At 50.9% G+C, this 16,686-nt stretch overlaps 1 protein-coding gene across 1 annotated transcript; it reads right to left on the reverse strand.

The window, feature by feature from the left end:
• Positions 1-200: 200 nt before the first annotated feature.
• On the reverse strand, positions 201-6,756 carry LOC131089920 (neuropeptide Y receptor type 2-like). The gene is made up of 2 exons (XM_058034936.1): positions 6,679-6,756; positions 201-1,510 (listed from the first exon to the last, which is right to left on the reverse strand). The coding sequence occupies exon 2, from the start codon at positions 1,491-1,493 to the stop codon at positions 309-311; it is 1,185 nt and encodes a 394-aa protein (XP_057890919.1). The 5' UTR covers positions 1,494-1,510; positions 6,679-6,756; the 3' UTR covers positions 201-308.
• Between the last annotated feature and the right edge of the window lie 9,930 nt (positions 6,757-16,686).

The raw sequence follows: 16,686 nt of genomic DNA on the forward strand, positions 1-16,686 counted from the left end.
CAACCCACTTTGTCAAATAGAAATAGCAAAAAGGGTGTATTTTTCTGGTGAAATAAAAGCCTTCTCTGTGTGTTATTTTTTCTTGTGTCTCCATGCATAACTTGAACGCAGTGAAAGGAAAAATTAATTTATTTGCTCAGACAAAAATACACCAGATTTATTGTTTTGAGAGATACAGGGGGTATTTTGTATTTCTACATGGCTGCTGTGGCTATAATTGGCAGCACAATGTTCTGTCAAAAAAAGGCTTTCACCCAAGAATGTCTCTGGGCCCAGCCAGCCTCAATCCTGGAGGTGATGTCCCATCCCTAAACCTCTGTGGGCAGTGCTCCATTGCCAGCAGTCTGTTTGATGCTCCCATTTAGGGTGTTGGCCCTGAAGATGTAAGACCTCCCCCTAACTGAGCCTTCAGTGTGGATGCTCTCGGGCTTGTTCTGGCAACGGAAGAACATAAGGAACCCATTCCTGTAGTTCTTGTTCATCCATCCATAGAGCAGGGGGTTGACAAACGTAGAGCACATGGCCCCAACGTGGAAGACAGTGTACAGGAGTTTGTACTCGTGGAAGATAAGAACCAGATCAAGATCAATGGCAAGCTGGAATATGTGGAAGGGGAGCCAGCAGACTGCAAACACCACAACCACCATCACGAGCATTTTGGTTGTCTTCCTCCTCCGGCACTGGTTTTCATTCCTAGAAGTGGGACTGACATGGTTTTTCAGCTTGAACCAGATCCTGGTGTAGGCATAACAAATAATGGCAAGAGGAAGAACATACTGCAGGAGGAGCATGGACAGACTGTAGATGGTGGCATCTCTGTTGTTAGCAGAGGGCCATTTTTCTGAGCACACAGCCATTTTGAGGTTAATGGACGGGATTTCCTCGTACCGGTACTCCCTGAAGATGGCCAGGGGCCCTGCTAGGACAGCTGCTGCCAGCCACATGACAGCTATGATGGTGAAGCTGAGCCTCTTGGAAATCCTGCTGTCCAGGTGGAAAACAATGCAGCGGTACCTGTCCAGGGCAATGACTGTCAGGGTGAGAGTGGACACGTGGACACTCAGAGCTTGAGCATAAGGAACCAGGTGACAAAGCACAGCTCCAAACTTCCACTCGTCCAGCAGGGTGTACACCAGGGTGAAGGGCAGGCAGAGTGTGTCCACCATCAGGTCTGCCAGGGCCAGGTTAGCTATGAAGAAGTTGGTGACAGTCCTCATGGTCTTGTACTTCACTATGATGTAGATGACCAGGGAGTTGCCGACGAAGCCCAGCAGAATGATGAGGGAGTAGGCAGCAATCAGGATGACCTGGACCCCCAGGATCTTGGTGCTGTCCATCATGACACTGCGGGACCCAGAGAGAGCATGGGTGGGAGTGACAAAGTCCTTGGCAGGCCAGCCCTGTGACAGCTTCTCATCTAAGGCTGTCTTCTCCATGGTGAATGAGCTGTTGGCTCCCTCCAATGGGCCCATGCCTGGCCTGAGACTTTCCATAAGGAGGAGAAGGGGGTCTGGAACACAGACATAGCAGAAGTGAGAGCACAGGTTGCACTCATCTTTGATGAGATTTGCTCACCTACAAAAATTCCCTAACACCTTAAGAATGAGGAAAGGAGAGAAACACAGCACTCTCAAAGTCAAGGTGTTCTCCACCTCCCTGTGACAATTTATTTCCAGATTGCACACTAGGTTTTTTTCTGTTTCTTATTTCTCACCTCTCCAGGTGAAAATATCTGTCTCCCTTGCCTCTGCATGTCTCTGCCACTGCTCCTGCTAGTGATGCTGCCACCTAATCCACCCAGTACTGTCTGCCCTCCCTCCCAGTAATGTGGGTAGCACAGCTAATGACATTTCATGAGCCTCTCTCTGTGATCAAATGTGTCTCACAGCCATTCCCTGGCCCTCATTATCAGGCTCTCAGGGCCCTGTGGAACAACTTGACAAACCAGTTTTCTTCTTCCTTCCCCTGCCAGTCTCAGGGTTCCCAGGCATCAGGCAATCCTGTCTGCCTTGCTGGCTTAGAAGGGCACAGGCACCCAGCCAGGCAGGTGTGTCCCCATCACAGGAGAGGGAAGTGTGACAGCACTCAGAGCACAGGTACAAGTCCGAAGGAAGGAGCTGCTGGACAGTGACACCCATGAATCCTACGGCCAGGAGACATCTCCACCATCCTCTGCTTTCTCCAAGGGTTCAGTGAGTGGCTCATATTCCTTTATAGGATTTTTGAGTCTAGATTATGATTGTTACAATGATACAACAAACCATGTATTAGGATTTGGCCCAATCTGAAGAGGGTCCAGGTGATTATAAATTATAAGTTGAATTATAAATTCTGTATTACTTAGGTGATTATAAATCATAAATTATTTATAAATTCTGCATTTTGCTATTTGTAGATTGTACTAGGTTGATTCTCCTTGTAGAAATCTTGTGCTGTTTCAATCATAAATTCAGCTAATCATAATACCCTGATAAAGAAACAAATCTTTAACTGTCACCATGATTTAGAGCCATCTCCATTCTGCCCAGGATCCCTAAAAGAACCTCTCTGTCCCTCTCAGTGTTGGTGACACCCAAGCATCCTCTGGCTTAGCAGAGGAGGAAGCTCCTACAGGGACATGCATGTGCAGGGCATAAACCCCTGAAGCTGTGAACAACCTCCCACAGAGCTGCTGCTGAGCACCCAGGCACAGAGAGGCTGAGAGCCACAGCCCCAGCATCCCTCAGCCTCCTGCCATGTGGGGCTCAAGAGTCTCTGTGGCAAAACATTGTGTTTTCTCTGACCTGCAGAGAGGGGGGGAAATGCCCTTTCACTAAGGGAGGGAGGCAAAGAGCTTAAATGAAGTGAGAATTAGAGGCAGACTGCTGGGTATCTTCTCAGGATCCTTGAGGAAGGAACTGGCTTTGTGTCAGAAAAGATGTGAGCACTGCTGGGTGCTGGTGGGCTTCCTGCAAGTCCCATGCAAGCCAGCCTGTCCTTGGGAAGGGAGAATGCTTTGCAACTGCATTTCCACCTAAGCTAAAGCATCTGCTTGTCCTGTCATCCCTCCTCAGGGCAAGGGTTGTGATTCCCCCCAGGAGCTGCTCCCAGGAATCTGTCTGGGCATGTGCCAAGCCAGGACCCTGCTGAGGCCCAGAGAAGTGCTGCCTGCACTAAAACCACCCCTGCTGGACCCTTTCCCTCTCCCTGCCCAGTGCCTGCCTAACATCTCACTCTGCAGACTTGATTTGTGCCAGTGGCTCCTGTAAATGAGGTTGTTGGGCTCAGACACTCTGAGATAGGGGACACCATGTAGCTGCTGCCAGGAGGGTAGGGAGCAGAGTGAAAAATGGGTGGATCTGCTAGGGTCAGGGTTTGTTTGAGGGTGATCTCAGACCTCCACAACACCCCTGCTCCAGCCTTGGAAAGACCAAGGGGAATCTCAAGTTCTAAGACAGGAGAGAGGAGCTCAGAGCCATGCCATGCAGTGCTGCAGGGGAAAGCAGAGCAGGGGAACAGGGCCCTGGGAAGGTGGCACAGCCACAGCCCCTTTGGCTGACACCTGGCCCTGAGCAAACCCCACTGCCCAGAGCCAAGGAAACAGAGCAAGTGCTGAGGACACTTTCAGTGACTGCACTTTCCCTGCTTGGCACTCATCTGGGATTTAAACCTTCTGGATTGTCCAGCATTATCACTTGTTATTGCCTTTTCTGTGGCTTGCCTGTTCCATTTATCTTCAGCACCAGCTCCTGGCACCAGGCCAGTGGCCACTCCTTTCTCTTTTTCTCCATCTCATCCACCAACTGGCTGCCAGTTCCTGTGCTCACATCTCAGCCCATTTCCCTTTGCTGGAGACTGGCAGCTGCCCACCATCTGAGAGGAGCCAGGAACATCATGGCTGCTGGAGCTGCTTCCCTTCCTAACACAATGGCCTTAATGGAGTCACTATTTGATTTTGTTTGTTTTGTTGGTTTTTTTTTTTTTTTTTCTCCAAAGGGGAACGATTACAAATCAATTAAGACATTTTAATTAAGAGACAAAATGATTATAATAAATGTTCCCACTCCAGGAGCTGCCTGGAGGTCGCTGGGATGCTGCTGGGAGTGGACTGAGGTCTGTTCCAGCAAGTAATGGAAGTACTGGCATATGTGTAGGCTGCTGTCAGGCCCCATGCCTAACAGGCCTGCCAGACATGATGAAAAAATCCTTGGAGCTGAGAGACAACTGTTTTTGGGAAAAGACAGCAGCAGGAGAGACCAGGAGGAGGCAGAAGCACTATCCAGGTCCCTTCCTCTGTGCTGAGTTGTCATGAAGGGATGCAGAAACAGATTGCTGCCTATTTCAAGATAACCCTCACTCTCACCTAAGGCAGGGCTGGGACCCAGGGAAGGCTCCCAGTGAGACAGAGCTGCCCCCTGTGCCAGCAGGACTCAGCCTTTGGGAAGAGAGGCACAGAGGGGCCCTTCACTGAGCACACTGCTGTCACTGACTGGACAGTGACCAAGTGACAGCTCCATTCCTGCACAGGGCCCAGAGCAGCTGCCCTGGGACTCATCCACCTCTCCTTCCTGGGGCACCCCAGCTCCCTCCATGTCCCTGCTGCAGCCCCAGGCATTCAGCCAGGCTGGAAGAGGCACACCCAGACCTGGGAGAGCCATCTGTAAAGGCTGGCAGGGTTCAGAAAGCAAGGCTGGAGGGGTGGTCAGAGGGCTGGAGAAAACAGAGCTTGCTAATTAGAATTTCTCTTTTTTGTCCAAGCAGTGAGGCTGGAGTCCATGGCCTCAAAAGGAGGGAGTGAAGGGACTTGGGCCAGTTCTGCTCTTTGGTTAATGACAAACTCTTTCTACAGCAGTGCTGGGGTGTGAGGGCTGAGACTGATGGATACTTCCATGGCTTGGCTCACTGATTTATTCCATGCTCAACTCCACCAAAGCCCTCAATTTCCAGCAGCCCAGTCAGGAGCACCGACTCATCTCCTCCCCAGACCCATATCCAGACAGACACCCATGACAAGGAGGTCTGAGACCATCCCTCATCACGAGAAGCTGGTGGTCACCCTGGGACAAGCCACTTTCTACCACCTTCGTGTTCCCTTCAAGAGGCAGCAGAGTTCAGTGTCCCTGCATCCCACAGCACTTAAGGGAGGACAACACAATAAATGGGGGTATGGAGGTTAACCAGCCTGCCAGACACAACACAGCACATCCATGAAGGCTTGGGCAGAGCCCAAGGTTTCTAACTCCAGCCTCCTGGATTCACCAGCAGAGAGGACTCTGCATCTCAGCATAAAAGCTGAACATTGATCTCAGGAACTGCATGAAAATGCAAAATGTGACTGATGGAGGGGAATGAATTTTATCTTCTCTGTGCAATGGGCAGGTTTCAGGACAAACAGCAGCTCTGGATGATTTCCTGAAGCCAAAGCACAGACAGAAATTATCCCAGCTCCTTCTGTCTCCAGTGAAGGGATGATTGCCTTGTTATGATACTCCAGCAAAAAAGAAGACCCTCTGACCAGCCCACCATCTGCTGCAGCTTTGTAAGTTATCTATCCAACTCAGGGCCACTGCTGCAGAAACCTCATGGCATCAGACACTCACTGCCACCCAGAACTGCTCCTGGGGACCCCCGTGTACAACTGGCACTGGGAGACAAAGTGCAAGGATGAGGAACCACAAAAACACCAGGGAGTTCTTGTGGGTCCTCACACTAAATATTTTCATGTCCCAGCCTAGCTGGAGCCATGGTAGACTCTGAAGGGGACAGGGCAATGAGGATGCCATAACCACCCAGCTCAGGACAGGATGAAAAAGGAGGTGGTGAGATCTGTTTGGCAGGCATACATGCTTTCTCATGGGAATTTATCCTACAGAAAGCAGGGGGGAGCAGTTCAGGGCCTTCTGCCCTGTGGGATGTGCCATGGGAGCAGAGCAAGGCTGGCTGGGACACCAGGATCAATGGGTGACACTGAGATAGAGACACACCAGTTGCTGGGGCTGCAGAAAGGAAGAGACAGCGTGGTGGATGGATCCTGGTTAACCTGGGGAACCTGTTACCTCCTGAAATTATGGAGTCTGGGATAGGTGAGGCAGTGGAGCAGAGGGAAATAACAATTCAGTGACAGAACAAAAAAAACACAGTATCCTGCTTTGGGACAGACCAGAAAGTCTGTAGGTGAAATGCATCTGCAGCAGGACTGTAAGAGGATTTCTCTATTCCAGGACTAACATGCAATGGGTGCTGAGAGAAAGCAAACACTGATTTTCCTCCTCCATATCCTCTCTGCATCTCCCTCTCTGAGGACCCTGATCTGTGGCAGAGAGGCGAGTGCCAGCAGGGTGTGCAGCCCCAGCACGGAGGAGCTGACAGGTTTGTGCCAAACCACGAGGAGGCAGACTCAGGAGAGATCAGGATTGCTCAGACAGCCTCACCTGCACCTCTGGAGCTGCAGCACCCTGGAGCTCTCCTGACTGCTCTCACTCAGCATCCTGCTTCCCACACTCCTGCTTCGGCTCAGGGATCTTTCAAAACTCTCCAGTCAGTATCTCGTTTGCTTTCTCTATTCCAGCTCTCAGGGCTGTCAGTCCCCAAATGCAGTTACCCACAGATTCTTGGACCTTTTTTGCCCAAACCATCTGGCATGGACAAGACCCGGCCCCCTCTCAGCCCTGCTGCTCAGATGAGCCCCCCTTGACCCACCTGCAAAGGCCAGAGCTTCCTCCTCCTTCTCCAGGAGCCGAGCTGCTCACGGCAGTCACCGCCTCATCGCTGGCCAGGACGGAGCACTTGGTCCTCTCCGCTCTCTGGAAGTCAACCTGTGGCAAAGGAGGGAAAAGCACTTTTCTGCAACTGTCCTCGGAGAAGAGAGGAAGTCAGGTGAGGATCTGGGCTGCTGGGGAGTGTTTCATGGCCAGGAGAAGCTCTGGCACCCCTCTCTGAGCAGGCTGAGCCCCTGTGGCAGGGTGACTGACAGCCCTGTCTCACGAAGCTGGATGCTGCCTTGGCTCCTGAATGAGAGAAAGGCAGAGAGCGTGTGTTTAACAAACAGCAAGGGAAAGGGGGAGGGAGCCTGCTGCTGCTGTTTATACAGTGTTCAGCCACTGAGGGGCTTCTTGCATCGAGCAGAGAGAAGCTTTGCCACCACATCCAGTTTCCACTCCAGAGAGAAGCGCTGGGAGCTGGAGCTCTGCAGGCTCCCTGTCCATACCACGGACCTGGGCAAGTGTTGTCTGCCCTCACCCCACAGCTGTCCCAGATCCTCAGGCTTTGAGCTCATTGGGACTGGCACAGTCATGTCCAGAGGGGGATCTCCCCTGCAGCAAGAGCTCTGCAGGTCCTGCAGCTCAGCAGAGCTTTCACAGGCCTCCCTCCACCCTCCTCTGTCCCAGTGTTTGCACAGGGCTCAGAGCAATCTGCAGCTTTGGGATGGGACTTCAGGGACTCCTGAGATACACACAGAAGTAATACTGAAAAATTTTAGCCACTTTGCAGTGGCTTGGTCTGCTCCAGAGCCAGATTCATTGTGGATGTGGAAACCACATGAATGACTTTCAATTTTAGGATGCTCAGCACTGTCCACACACCTGAAGTAAGAAAGAGGGAGGGACAGAAAAGCAGCATCCTCATGTCCAAATCTGCAAAAGGAAAGAACTCTAAAGCAACACAGGGAAGAGATAAGCACAGATAAGCCCCACCTGTTCAAAGATTTTGCCCTCAAGGAGAAGTAGTGTATTCTTAGCATAAGATTTCCAACTGAGGCAATGTGTGAATTTGCAGCTCACCTGGGCTGGGAGATGCTCCCAGAGGCTGAGGGGAAGGACAGCTCTGCTTGGCTTTGAGTACCTCCAGCTGGAATTTTATCAGAGAAGTCTTGCTCTTTACCCCCACAGTGAACTTTGGTCTCCTTTGCTTTGTGAGAACGGAAACAGGGAGGCTTTTCAAGCAGCCCTTTGTGCCAAAAATTCACAATACACCAGGAAAAAGAAAACACTCTAATGGCTCAGCAGAAAAAGAGGAATGAGAACATTCCTAACATCACATGGAAAGTGACACTTGAACCCAAGACTTGGACAAGAGTCCTTATAAGTCCCATCTTCCCCCTCATCTCTCTATCTCCCCTTCAGAAGGAAAGGACTAGACATGAATTCCACCAGCTGTGCTAACTGGATTTTTGTGGGAGTTTCATGTCTTCTCCCCCCTCATTTCCCCTAAGGCTGTTGATTTAGCTGCTCAGGAAAACTGGGAGTGGAGGGAAGCAGGACAAGACAAAACTGCTTGGAGAGAGCCATTGCTGTCTCCCAGAGGGTGCAGAGAGAGGGAAGGAGCAGCAGTGAGTGGAGCATTCTGCTCCCCTGCTCCCAGTGCATGGACACTCCTCCTCTCCAGGGTCCTCAGCAGTGGATGGTTGATTTCAGCTCAAAATTATTTTTTCCCTCCTTTCTCTTCTGTGTGAGATTTTCCTTTCTTGTTCCCCAGATTCCTTTGCCACCACTCCCCTCTTCCCGGGGCTGAAATGAGATGCCTGGGGAGAAGCAGTGATTGATAGGAGAGAAATTTGTGCAGCCTGGAGATGTGAACCTTCATTAGGACCATGGGGTGAATTCCTGTCATTTTTGGCACGTGGTCTTTGCTGGATGATATCAAATGCAAGCTCTTAAATCATGGATTAGTCAGTGCAAGTCCCCAGGATGTCCTGTCCCACATCTCAGGGGTCCAGGGGAGCACCAAAACCTGCTGTGCTCCCAAGCATCACCTCAGCTCTTCAACCGGACAGAGCAGTGCAAAAAGGTGCAGCTGAGCCCTCAGCACACCTGGACTGCCATCCCAAATGGCACCCACCAATCTGGAGTTTGGTCCCCAGTCCCTGGGTGCTGCCCAGCCCTGTCCCTGGGGTCAGGCTCCTCTCACAGTGCCACAGACAGGGCTGCCTGCCAGTCTGCCTAACCTCACCCAGCCACAGCACAATTACAGCAGCAGCAGGTGCATCACTGCCTAGCTCCTCCACAGGACAGGGACACCCGGGGGCTGCAGTGCCAGACCCTCTCACTCCTGGTGGGTTCAGAGGAGCAGTGGTGGCACAAACTGCAGCACCTGAACACCAAACAACCTCCCCACACAGCTTACAGATCCCAAAGCAGCTGAGGTCTTCCCAGCCCCAACCAGCAACACTCTGAAGAAGGAGGATGGGGGAATACAAAGATGGTGCCTTGCATTGTCCTGGGATGTGGAAGCTGTGCAGCCCCAAGCAGAGATGCCAGGACCCACTGCATGCTCTGTTGTCACCTCCAGCCTGGGGTATTCTCACACACAGCCTGGATACCCACAAATGCCTGCACGGGTGTCCCAGGAGCCTCATGTCCTTCCAGACACGATGGGATCATTCAAAGCATCTTTGCAGCTCAAAAGCCTTTCCCAGTGGTTGGGCTTTTATTAGGCAGTGAGTCTGCTCACCCGTGCTTCTGAGAAATACAACAATGAATTTCGTACTCCAGGGAGCAAAAATGATGTCAAAAGGCTGAGAAATGGGGCAGAGAAGAGAGCTGTCTTTTGGCCTGTAATCTGCTGTGCCTCTGTGAGCAGGCAGGTTCTCAGTCTGACCACCCTGCAGCTGTAAGCCATCTGCTGTGGCTTCACTTGTGTCAGAAAAGGAAGGTGGATTATCTGTTCACTCCCTGGGAGGAATCTGTAAGAAAACTGTTACCAAGGCTTCCAGATGCTCTGGTTCATCCTGCTTCATCTGGAGCTGCAACAGTGACATACTTAGAAAAGCAGCTTTTCATTTTTTAAACATCTGTTTAATTCCACCTGCATGTAACCAAAACATTTCCACTGCTCCTTCCTGAGGTGTCGTGCCTGTGTTTTCCTGAGCAGCCTCCAAAGCATCAGCAAGTTTCGGTAACACAAAAGCCCCTTTTCCATCTGAACCCCAGAGTTCACGGATGCAGCGGATTTGGGAGTCTGATGCATTTGGGAACTAAATCAGCCACAAAGAGACTCAGGGGTGGGAGGGCGGATGGAAGCTGTCTGTACCTTCTCTGAATTTAAAAACAGATTCTCATTTCATAACAGCTTTTTGTCCCTGTGTGAACATTCCTGGAACTAGTGAAGGAGCAGAGCCACCATCAGGGGCAAGGTTTGGCTAAAATGTCTGAGTATCTGACACTGATAGTGTCAGGGAGAGGCACTGGAGAAGCAGGAGGAGAGATGAACCATGGGTTAGCCTGGGACTGGCCTGGGTCTGCCACAGCTCTGCTCACCCTCAGGGCAGGCAGAAGTCAGGGATGCTGGGTGTGTCTGCAGGATGAGGGTCAGTGAGTCAGGAAGGAGATGGTCATATGGAAAAAGATTTATGGGATTTGTCCTGCTGAACACATCACACATCACCATACCTCTGCTCCTGCCCCACTAGGGGCAAACCCACAGGGCTCCTCTGATTAAACAATTAATGCCTAGGAAAGTTTACCCCTTTCAGCCCCTTCCCACCCCTGGATCTCACTCTGACACACAAAACCCCCTTGATCATCCTCACATCAGGACAGAAGGGCTCCAGGCAGTTTGTCCAGGCAGACATCAGCACTGCTGAGCCCAGAACTGGCCCCTGCATTTAGCTGCCATTTCTGCAAGTCACTGCACTCAAAGCTTTGTTAATTTATTAGAGGGTTGCTTGTTGTTTGTGTACTGAGCCAGGTAGAAAACAGCTTCTGCAGAAGAGGATAATTGCAGTCAGATAAGCTCTTCAGAGCCAGGATTGCAAAAATACGATACGATGTAGACCAGCAGTTGTCTGGGTAAAACAGAAACATGGATGAGATTTTGGGTTGGAATATGTTTCCCCCATCTCTCACAGACTCCCTGTCTGCCTTTGGGCAAATCATTTGATATATATCTGTTCTCTGTACATAAAAAATGTTATAAAAATGCTTCACTCTGGCAAACTCACCCCTGGAAGAGAGGACCTGGTGCTCGGGTGTGCAGCAGAGGCAGCTGCTTCCCCACTTTGCCCTGTGGCATTTCTTTCTAAGTTGCCCATCTCATTTAGGCAGCGTGTTCTGTCATCAGGGTCTTGCTCTCCCAGACTGGATACTCCTGCTGCACAGTTCCACAAAGACATTTTTGCCCAGGCTGTCACTCCTGGGATGACAAACAGCTCTATAAATGCTGGATTGTGCAATGAGAACAGGCAGAGCTGGATGGGCTGATGGCAGCCCCAGCCTAAACTCTTCCAAAGTGTCAAGATTGAAAGTGATGCAAGTGGCTGGAAAATTCAGAGCATGACTTGACTTCTCTGGGCTTGGTGTTGCCAAAAGGCACCAGGTACCCAGGAGCTGGGATCCAGGTCTCAGCACCACCGTGGCAGCAGCAGGATCACGTTTGCTCCTTCACTGCCTCGTCCCATCTTTTCTGGTCCCGTGGGGACCCACAGCAGCTGTGGGCAGGGAGCAGGTTACCTGTGGGCTGGGCTGGGCTGGCAGCACTGTGTGAGCAAGGAGGGTCAGATCTACTCCTGATTTAAACCCAGGGATTTGGCTGAAAATCCACTTGGCTGCGTGCTCCCCAGAAACATGACTCACAAGCCAGTGTGTGACACTCAGAGATAGGTATGACACCGAGTGCCCCACGGGGAAGAGCTGTGTCCCCAGGGTGTGAGCAGAGCACACAGAGCTGAGCAGGGACCGTGCTGGAAAGCACAAAGCCTTATAAAGGCAGAGCTCTGGCTTTGTCCTTCTCCCAGCTCTTCAGGCGATGAAAAGGACGACTCACAGCCCTAATTAACTGGAACATGCTAATACCACTGAGCTTCCCTGGCCAGCAAATTTGGCACAAGGCATATGGGACTCTTTCCAAACAACCGCTCAGGGGAGCGCGTGCCTGCAATTTATTATTGGAGGAGCAGTTTCCTCTCTGCCTTCGCTGAAGAGCTCACACCAGGCACGAGGGAGGTGAGTCTGGAGCCTGCAAATCTACTCTGAAAGCCATTTCGTGCTGAAGAGGGAAGAGACTTATTTCTCCCCAGGCATTTAAGATATTTAAGGTATCAAGGGAAATGTGGCTTTGCACAGCATTTCCTCTGGGAGCACTCAGTGCCTTTGAGTGGTGCAGCTCACAGAGCTCAGCTTCCCATGGGGAATACCACGCTCCTTCAGGGTGACATTCACTCTGGGCAGGAGAGGCAGGACCAGACAGTGTGCATTGTTATTTTGCAGAGTAAAGCAGAGGAGCACAGCCAGCCCAGGTAGCTGGAAAAAAATGGACAAAAGATAGCAAGGGCCCTGCTGCTGTGTCTCCAGCCATTCCCTCTTTTGACAACTGTCCTGGGCTAGGCAGTGCCCCAGCTCATTGCCCTGAAAAAGGAGTAGGAAGGAGCCTCCTCATCTCCTATTACAAATAAATCAGTTTGTGAGTTTGGATGGGAAGCAAAAGGCAGGACTTTGTAAAAGATCAATTCATCCCTGTGGTAAGATCATCACTCTCAGTATTTTCTATACTGCCAAAACCAGAGGCAGGAGCTGCAGCCACCTCCTGTCCCTGTCCCCTTCAGCCTGGCTCCCACGGCAGCCCCAGCCCCAGGACAGTGCAGGGCAGCTCTGACACAGGGTTTGAGTGGCACTGAGCTGCCCAACCAAGCACTGCCACAGCCTCACCACACAGCCACTGGGAACAGCTCAGGTTTGTGCAATATTCCCAGGACTACGCTGGTTTGCCCCTCAGCCCTGGCATCAGCTGTGGCCATCAGCTGTGGGGCTGGGCAGGGACTCTGTGCTGACAAAGGGCACATCTCCCCTGCTCCCTCCCCACTGCATCCTTTGCAAACATTCGTTGTTATGGTGACAGCTCCAGAAGGAAAAGCTTTTGGAGGATTTTTCAGATTTTTTAACAAAGGTACAGCCACTTCAATTGTTTTCTTTAAGGGAGATGGTTATTTCCCTCAATGGCAACTGAATGTCTTCCATTTTGTTTCTGGTGACCACTTTGGTGATTCTCAGGCTCCAGCTTTCAGTGTGTGGCTGTGAGAAGGGGGAGAAGTAGAGCCAGGTTCTAAAGAGATGCTTTTAAATCCTCTTGGGAGCACAGGAGGTGCCTCCAGGCTGAGGCTGCTGAGCTGCAGGCAGCGTGGAATCTGAGTTTCTCAAAAATGAATGAGATTTGGGAGCACATCTGCATCTTTCTCAGATAGAAGAATGTGAAATGAATAGCAAGGGGAGACATTTATGTCCAACAACCTGTGCTGTGTGTGAAATGCTGCACTGAGAAATACTGTTCTTGTGGAATCTTCTTCTGCAGAAACGTCCCTTGGCTTTTGAAAGCTGTGTAATGGTAAATGAATTCTCTCTGTTTCCACCGAATGGGCAGAAGACTTTCATATGTGGCATCAGGGAGAGGACTGGGCTCTGCAGATGTCTCTAATGCAAGTAATGAGTATAGCAAACAGCCTCAGCCCAGGCAGGAGAAAGCAATCTGGGTCTGTGATGTGACCACAGGCAGGGCTTTCATGGCTACTGTGTTCTGAGCCTGGAATGTGGATCTAATGGACAAGACTCAGCAACCTGAGCAGCCCAGCCTGTTTCTGTAAGATGAAACAGACCACACCTCTCCTAGAGAGAGCTGAGGTCAGAAACCTAAAAAAAAAACATTAAAAATCAAAACCTGCAAGTGCTTCAGGCTCTGAAGGGGCAGCTTAGCACATCTATGAACACTCAGCACCCTGAATCAGAGATCCAAGTGAAAGGGAGGAGCATTCCAGGCATCCTGCAGGCAGTGACCAGCAGGATGGCTGGGGGCTGACACACAGCCCATCACAGGGAAGGCTGGGAGGACAAAGCTGCTCTGGCCAAGCCCATGCTGTGTGTGGAGTATCAGAGAGGTTTCACACACAGCTCACAGTAAACAGGCACACAAGTGGCAGCCAGAAATGTTAATATTTGCAAAAATCTCCTGGTTTTGGCGCCTGGGTTTGGGGAGCTGAAGGATCTGGTGGAATGCAAACATGATGGATTCTTGGCTGCCCAGAGGGGTGGCATGGGGAATCTCACAGGGCAGGACAGACTGCCTGGCAGGCCTGCTCATGATTGTTCACACGAGGAGTCCTGGAGAGGGACACTGGGCTGAGAAGTTCAGTAGCGCATGAAACTGGTCTCCGGGGATTGAGTTATTTGAGCATCCCTAGAAAAAACAAAACAAAACAAAACAAAACAACAACAACAACAACAAAAACCAAAACAAAAAAAAAACCCCAAAAACAACACAAAAAAACCAACAAAAAAACCAACAACAACAACAAAAAAAAAAAAAAAAAAAAACAAGAAAACAAAACAAACCATGATTAGGCCATGTTCTTCCTCCTTTGCCTGTTTCAGACCTTGTTTCCCTCCTTCCATGTAGTAGGAGATGGATTTGTCCATGCTCCATGCTGATCCCCAACCCTTCTCCTGGATACAGGAGGGCAAAAATGACACAAACATTCAGACTCCTGCCCTCACTTCACCTGGGTCCTTTCATGGTGTGTTTAGGATGGTTTGAACCTGCTCAACACCATCTCTACAGGGCTTTCACCTGGACCATGGCTGCCACTTCATAGTCAGACAACTTCAGAGGCTCCAAAGCCTTGAAGGCTCTGGCTTTAGCAAAACAACAATATCATTTGGGACTGGGAAGAAAATATTGGCAAATAATGGCCACCTTTGGTCACCTTCCTCCTGCAGCTATTTATCCAAAGATACCATATCTCAGAGCATTGCTTCATTTCCTGCTCACCTTTCTAACCGAGGCCTCTAAATCACATCCCTGCAGCTGAGCTCACGGAGGGAAGTGTAATATCCATTAGCAGTGATGCTGCTGTTGCTTTGATTTACCTCCTGCCTTTTTCTTTCACTCTTTTCTTTCTGTTTACAGCAATCCCTTTCCACTCCTTCCCCCTCCAGGTCTCAGTGCAGGGAAGAGCTGGCAGGAGCCCACAGAAGCAGAGTTTCCTGGGATGCTTTTGGGGATGTGGGGAGTCTGGGGGTTTCCCTGGACCAGCAGCGCCCCACTCCTTCCTGACCAGAGATGCCAAGGGCACTGGGAAGGGCTGGCTTCAAGCTACCCCATCCTCACCCCAATGGAGTCCTTCACCTGGGCCTTGTCCAGGTCAGCACGTGGAAAAGATCAACCCCAATTTACCCCTCGGTCCCTCTCCTGCCCCACAGCTGGGCACTGCTCAGGGAGAGCCACAGGATCCTCCAGGACAGACTCCAGGACAGCAAGATCCAGAGGAATCAAAGCCCTCGGAGTGTATTTGCACTCAAACCAATGTGAAACAGGGAAATCAAAATGCGAAACTTCTTGTCCCCTGTGGAATTTCCCTGCCTGCATCTGGAGAGCCAACACCAGGGACTGACACTGGGATCAGTGGTTGCTTCCCCTTCCCCTCATGTTTCACTGGCACCCAGGGAAGCTCCCAGACCCACAGGACTTCCCACTTCATCCCCCTCCTCCAGCAAGGCCAAACAGCTCCTCTGATGCCATCTCCAAGAATACACATTTGCTGTATGGGATGGAGAATGGTGAAGAGGTTTGGACCCAATCCATGTGCTTTGAGCCAAACCCTTCCCAATCCATCTTATCCTTCACCTCCCCAGTGCATAATCAAATTCTCCAAACACAGCGTTCTCAGGTCCCAGCCCAGAGCTTGGATCCCTCCAAGAGGGATGTGCTAAAAAAAGAAAGAAAAACATTACATTGCCAACTGAAGTGAGTGCTGAAAGGAAGGAGATGCCAGGAGCTCTTAAACAGGAATCTGAGACCGGGGCACGCTCGGGTGTGTTTTCAATCCCCAGAAGGGAGACGTGCTCACTGGGAAATGACTGCACTCACTGCTAGATTTAGCCCTTGTAGCTGATGTCCCAGAAAGTGAAATGGCCATGACAAAGACATCCCTATCTGCATTAGAACTTTCTTCTTGGATTGATGGATTAGTGCATGGTAAATGGTGCCACTCCTCCTTTGGCTCCAAAATCTGCATTTGCAGCTCAAACCTGCAAAGATGGAAATAAGCAATTTTACATGAGTGGCAGGTTCTGTTGGCAGCAAGAGGAGTTATTTGGGGAAAGCTATACATCAGGGGGTCTAGGACTCCGCTGGATGCTGAAGGATGTCCTGCAAGGAGCCCAAACTGGCAGCTCCACACCCTGGTGCAGAGCATCTCTTCCAAGAGAGCAGCATCCCATAGCCCAGTCCTGGGCAGGGTATGTGCTGGCACTGCCCAGCCTGGTGCCATGCCAGGGGGGTGCTCCTGCTGTTCCCACTGCACAGAGGGATCAGGACTAGGCTCCAGCTGGGGCTAAAAGGGGAAGTTCAACATCAACTGAGCTATCCCAAATTCTGCTGTTTCAGGGTGACACTTCAGTTATCCAGCTACAACCTCTCCAAACACTGGGCCCACAGGTGCCCCTGCGAGGCTGTCACCTCCTGGGCTCCATAACAGGAGAGATGAGTTCTGACCACAGCACAGATCTGATCCACAGGGACACCTCCCAGTGCTGTTGGCTTGGGCTGCTGGGGGAGCATAACCTTCCACAGCACAGTCCAGATCTCTGCTAAAAAGCCATTATTGATGCTTTTACCTGTCACAAATAAAGGATCACCTGGTCCTCCCATGACCATATGAGGGAGCATCCTGATTCCCTCTAGGCTGTGTGTGTGCTGGGGTCTTGTCTGTGTGTCTGTGCATAG

This window comes from Melospiza georgiana, chromosome 15, assembly GCF_028018845.1.
Source record: "Melospiza georgiana isolate bMelGeo1 chromosome 15, bMelGeo1.pri, whole genome shotgun sequence".
Classification (NCBI taxonomy): Eukaryota; Metazoa; Chordata; class Aves; order Passeriformes; family Passerellidae; genus Melospiza; species Melospiza georgiana.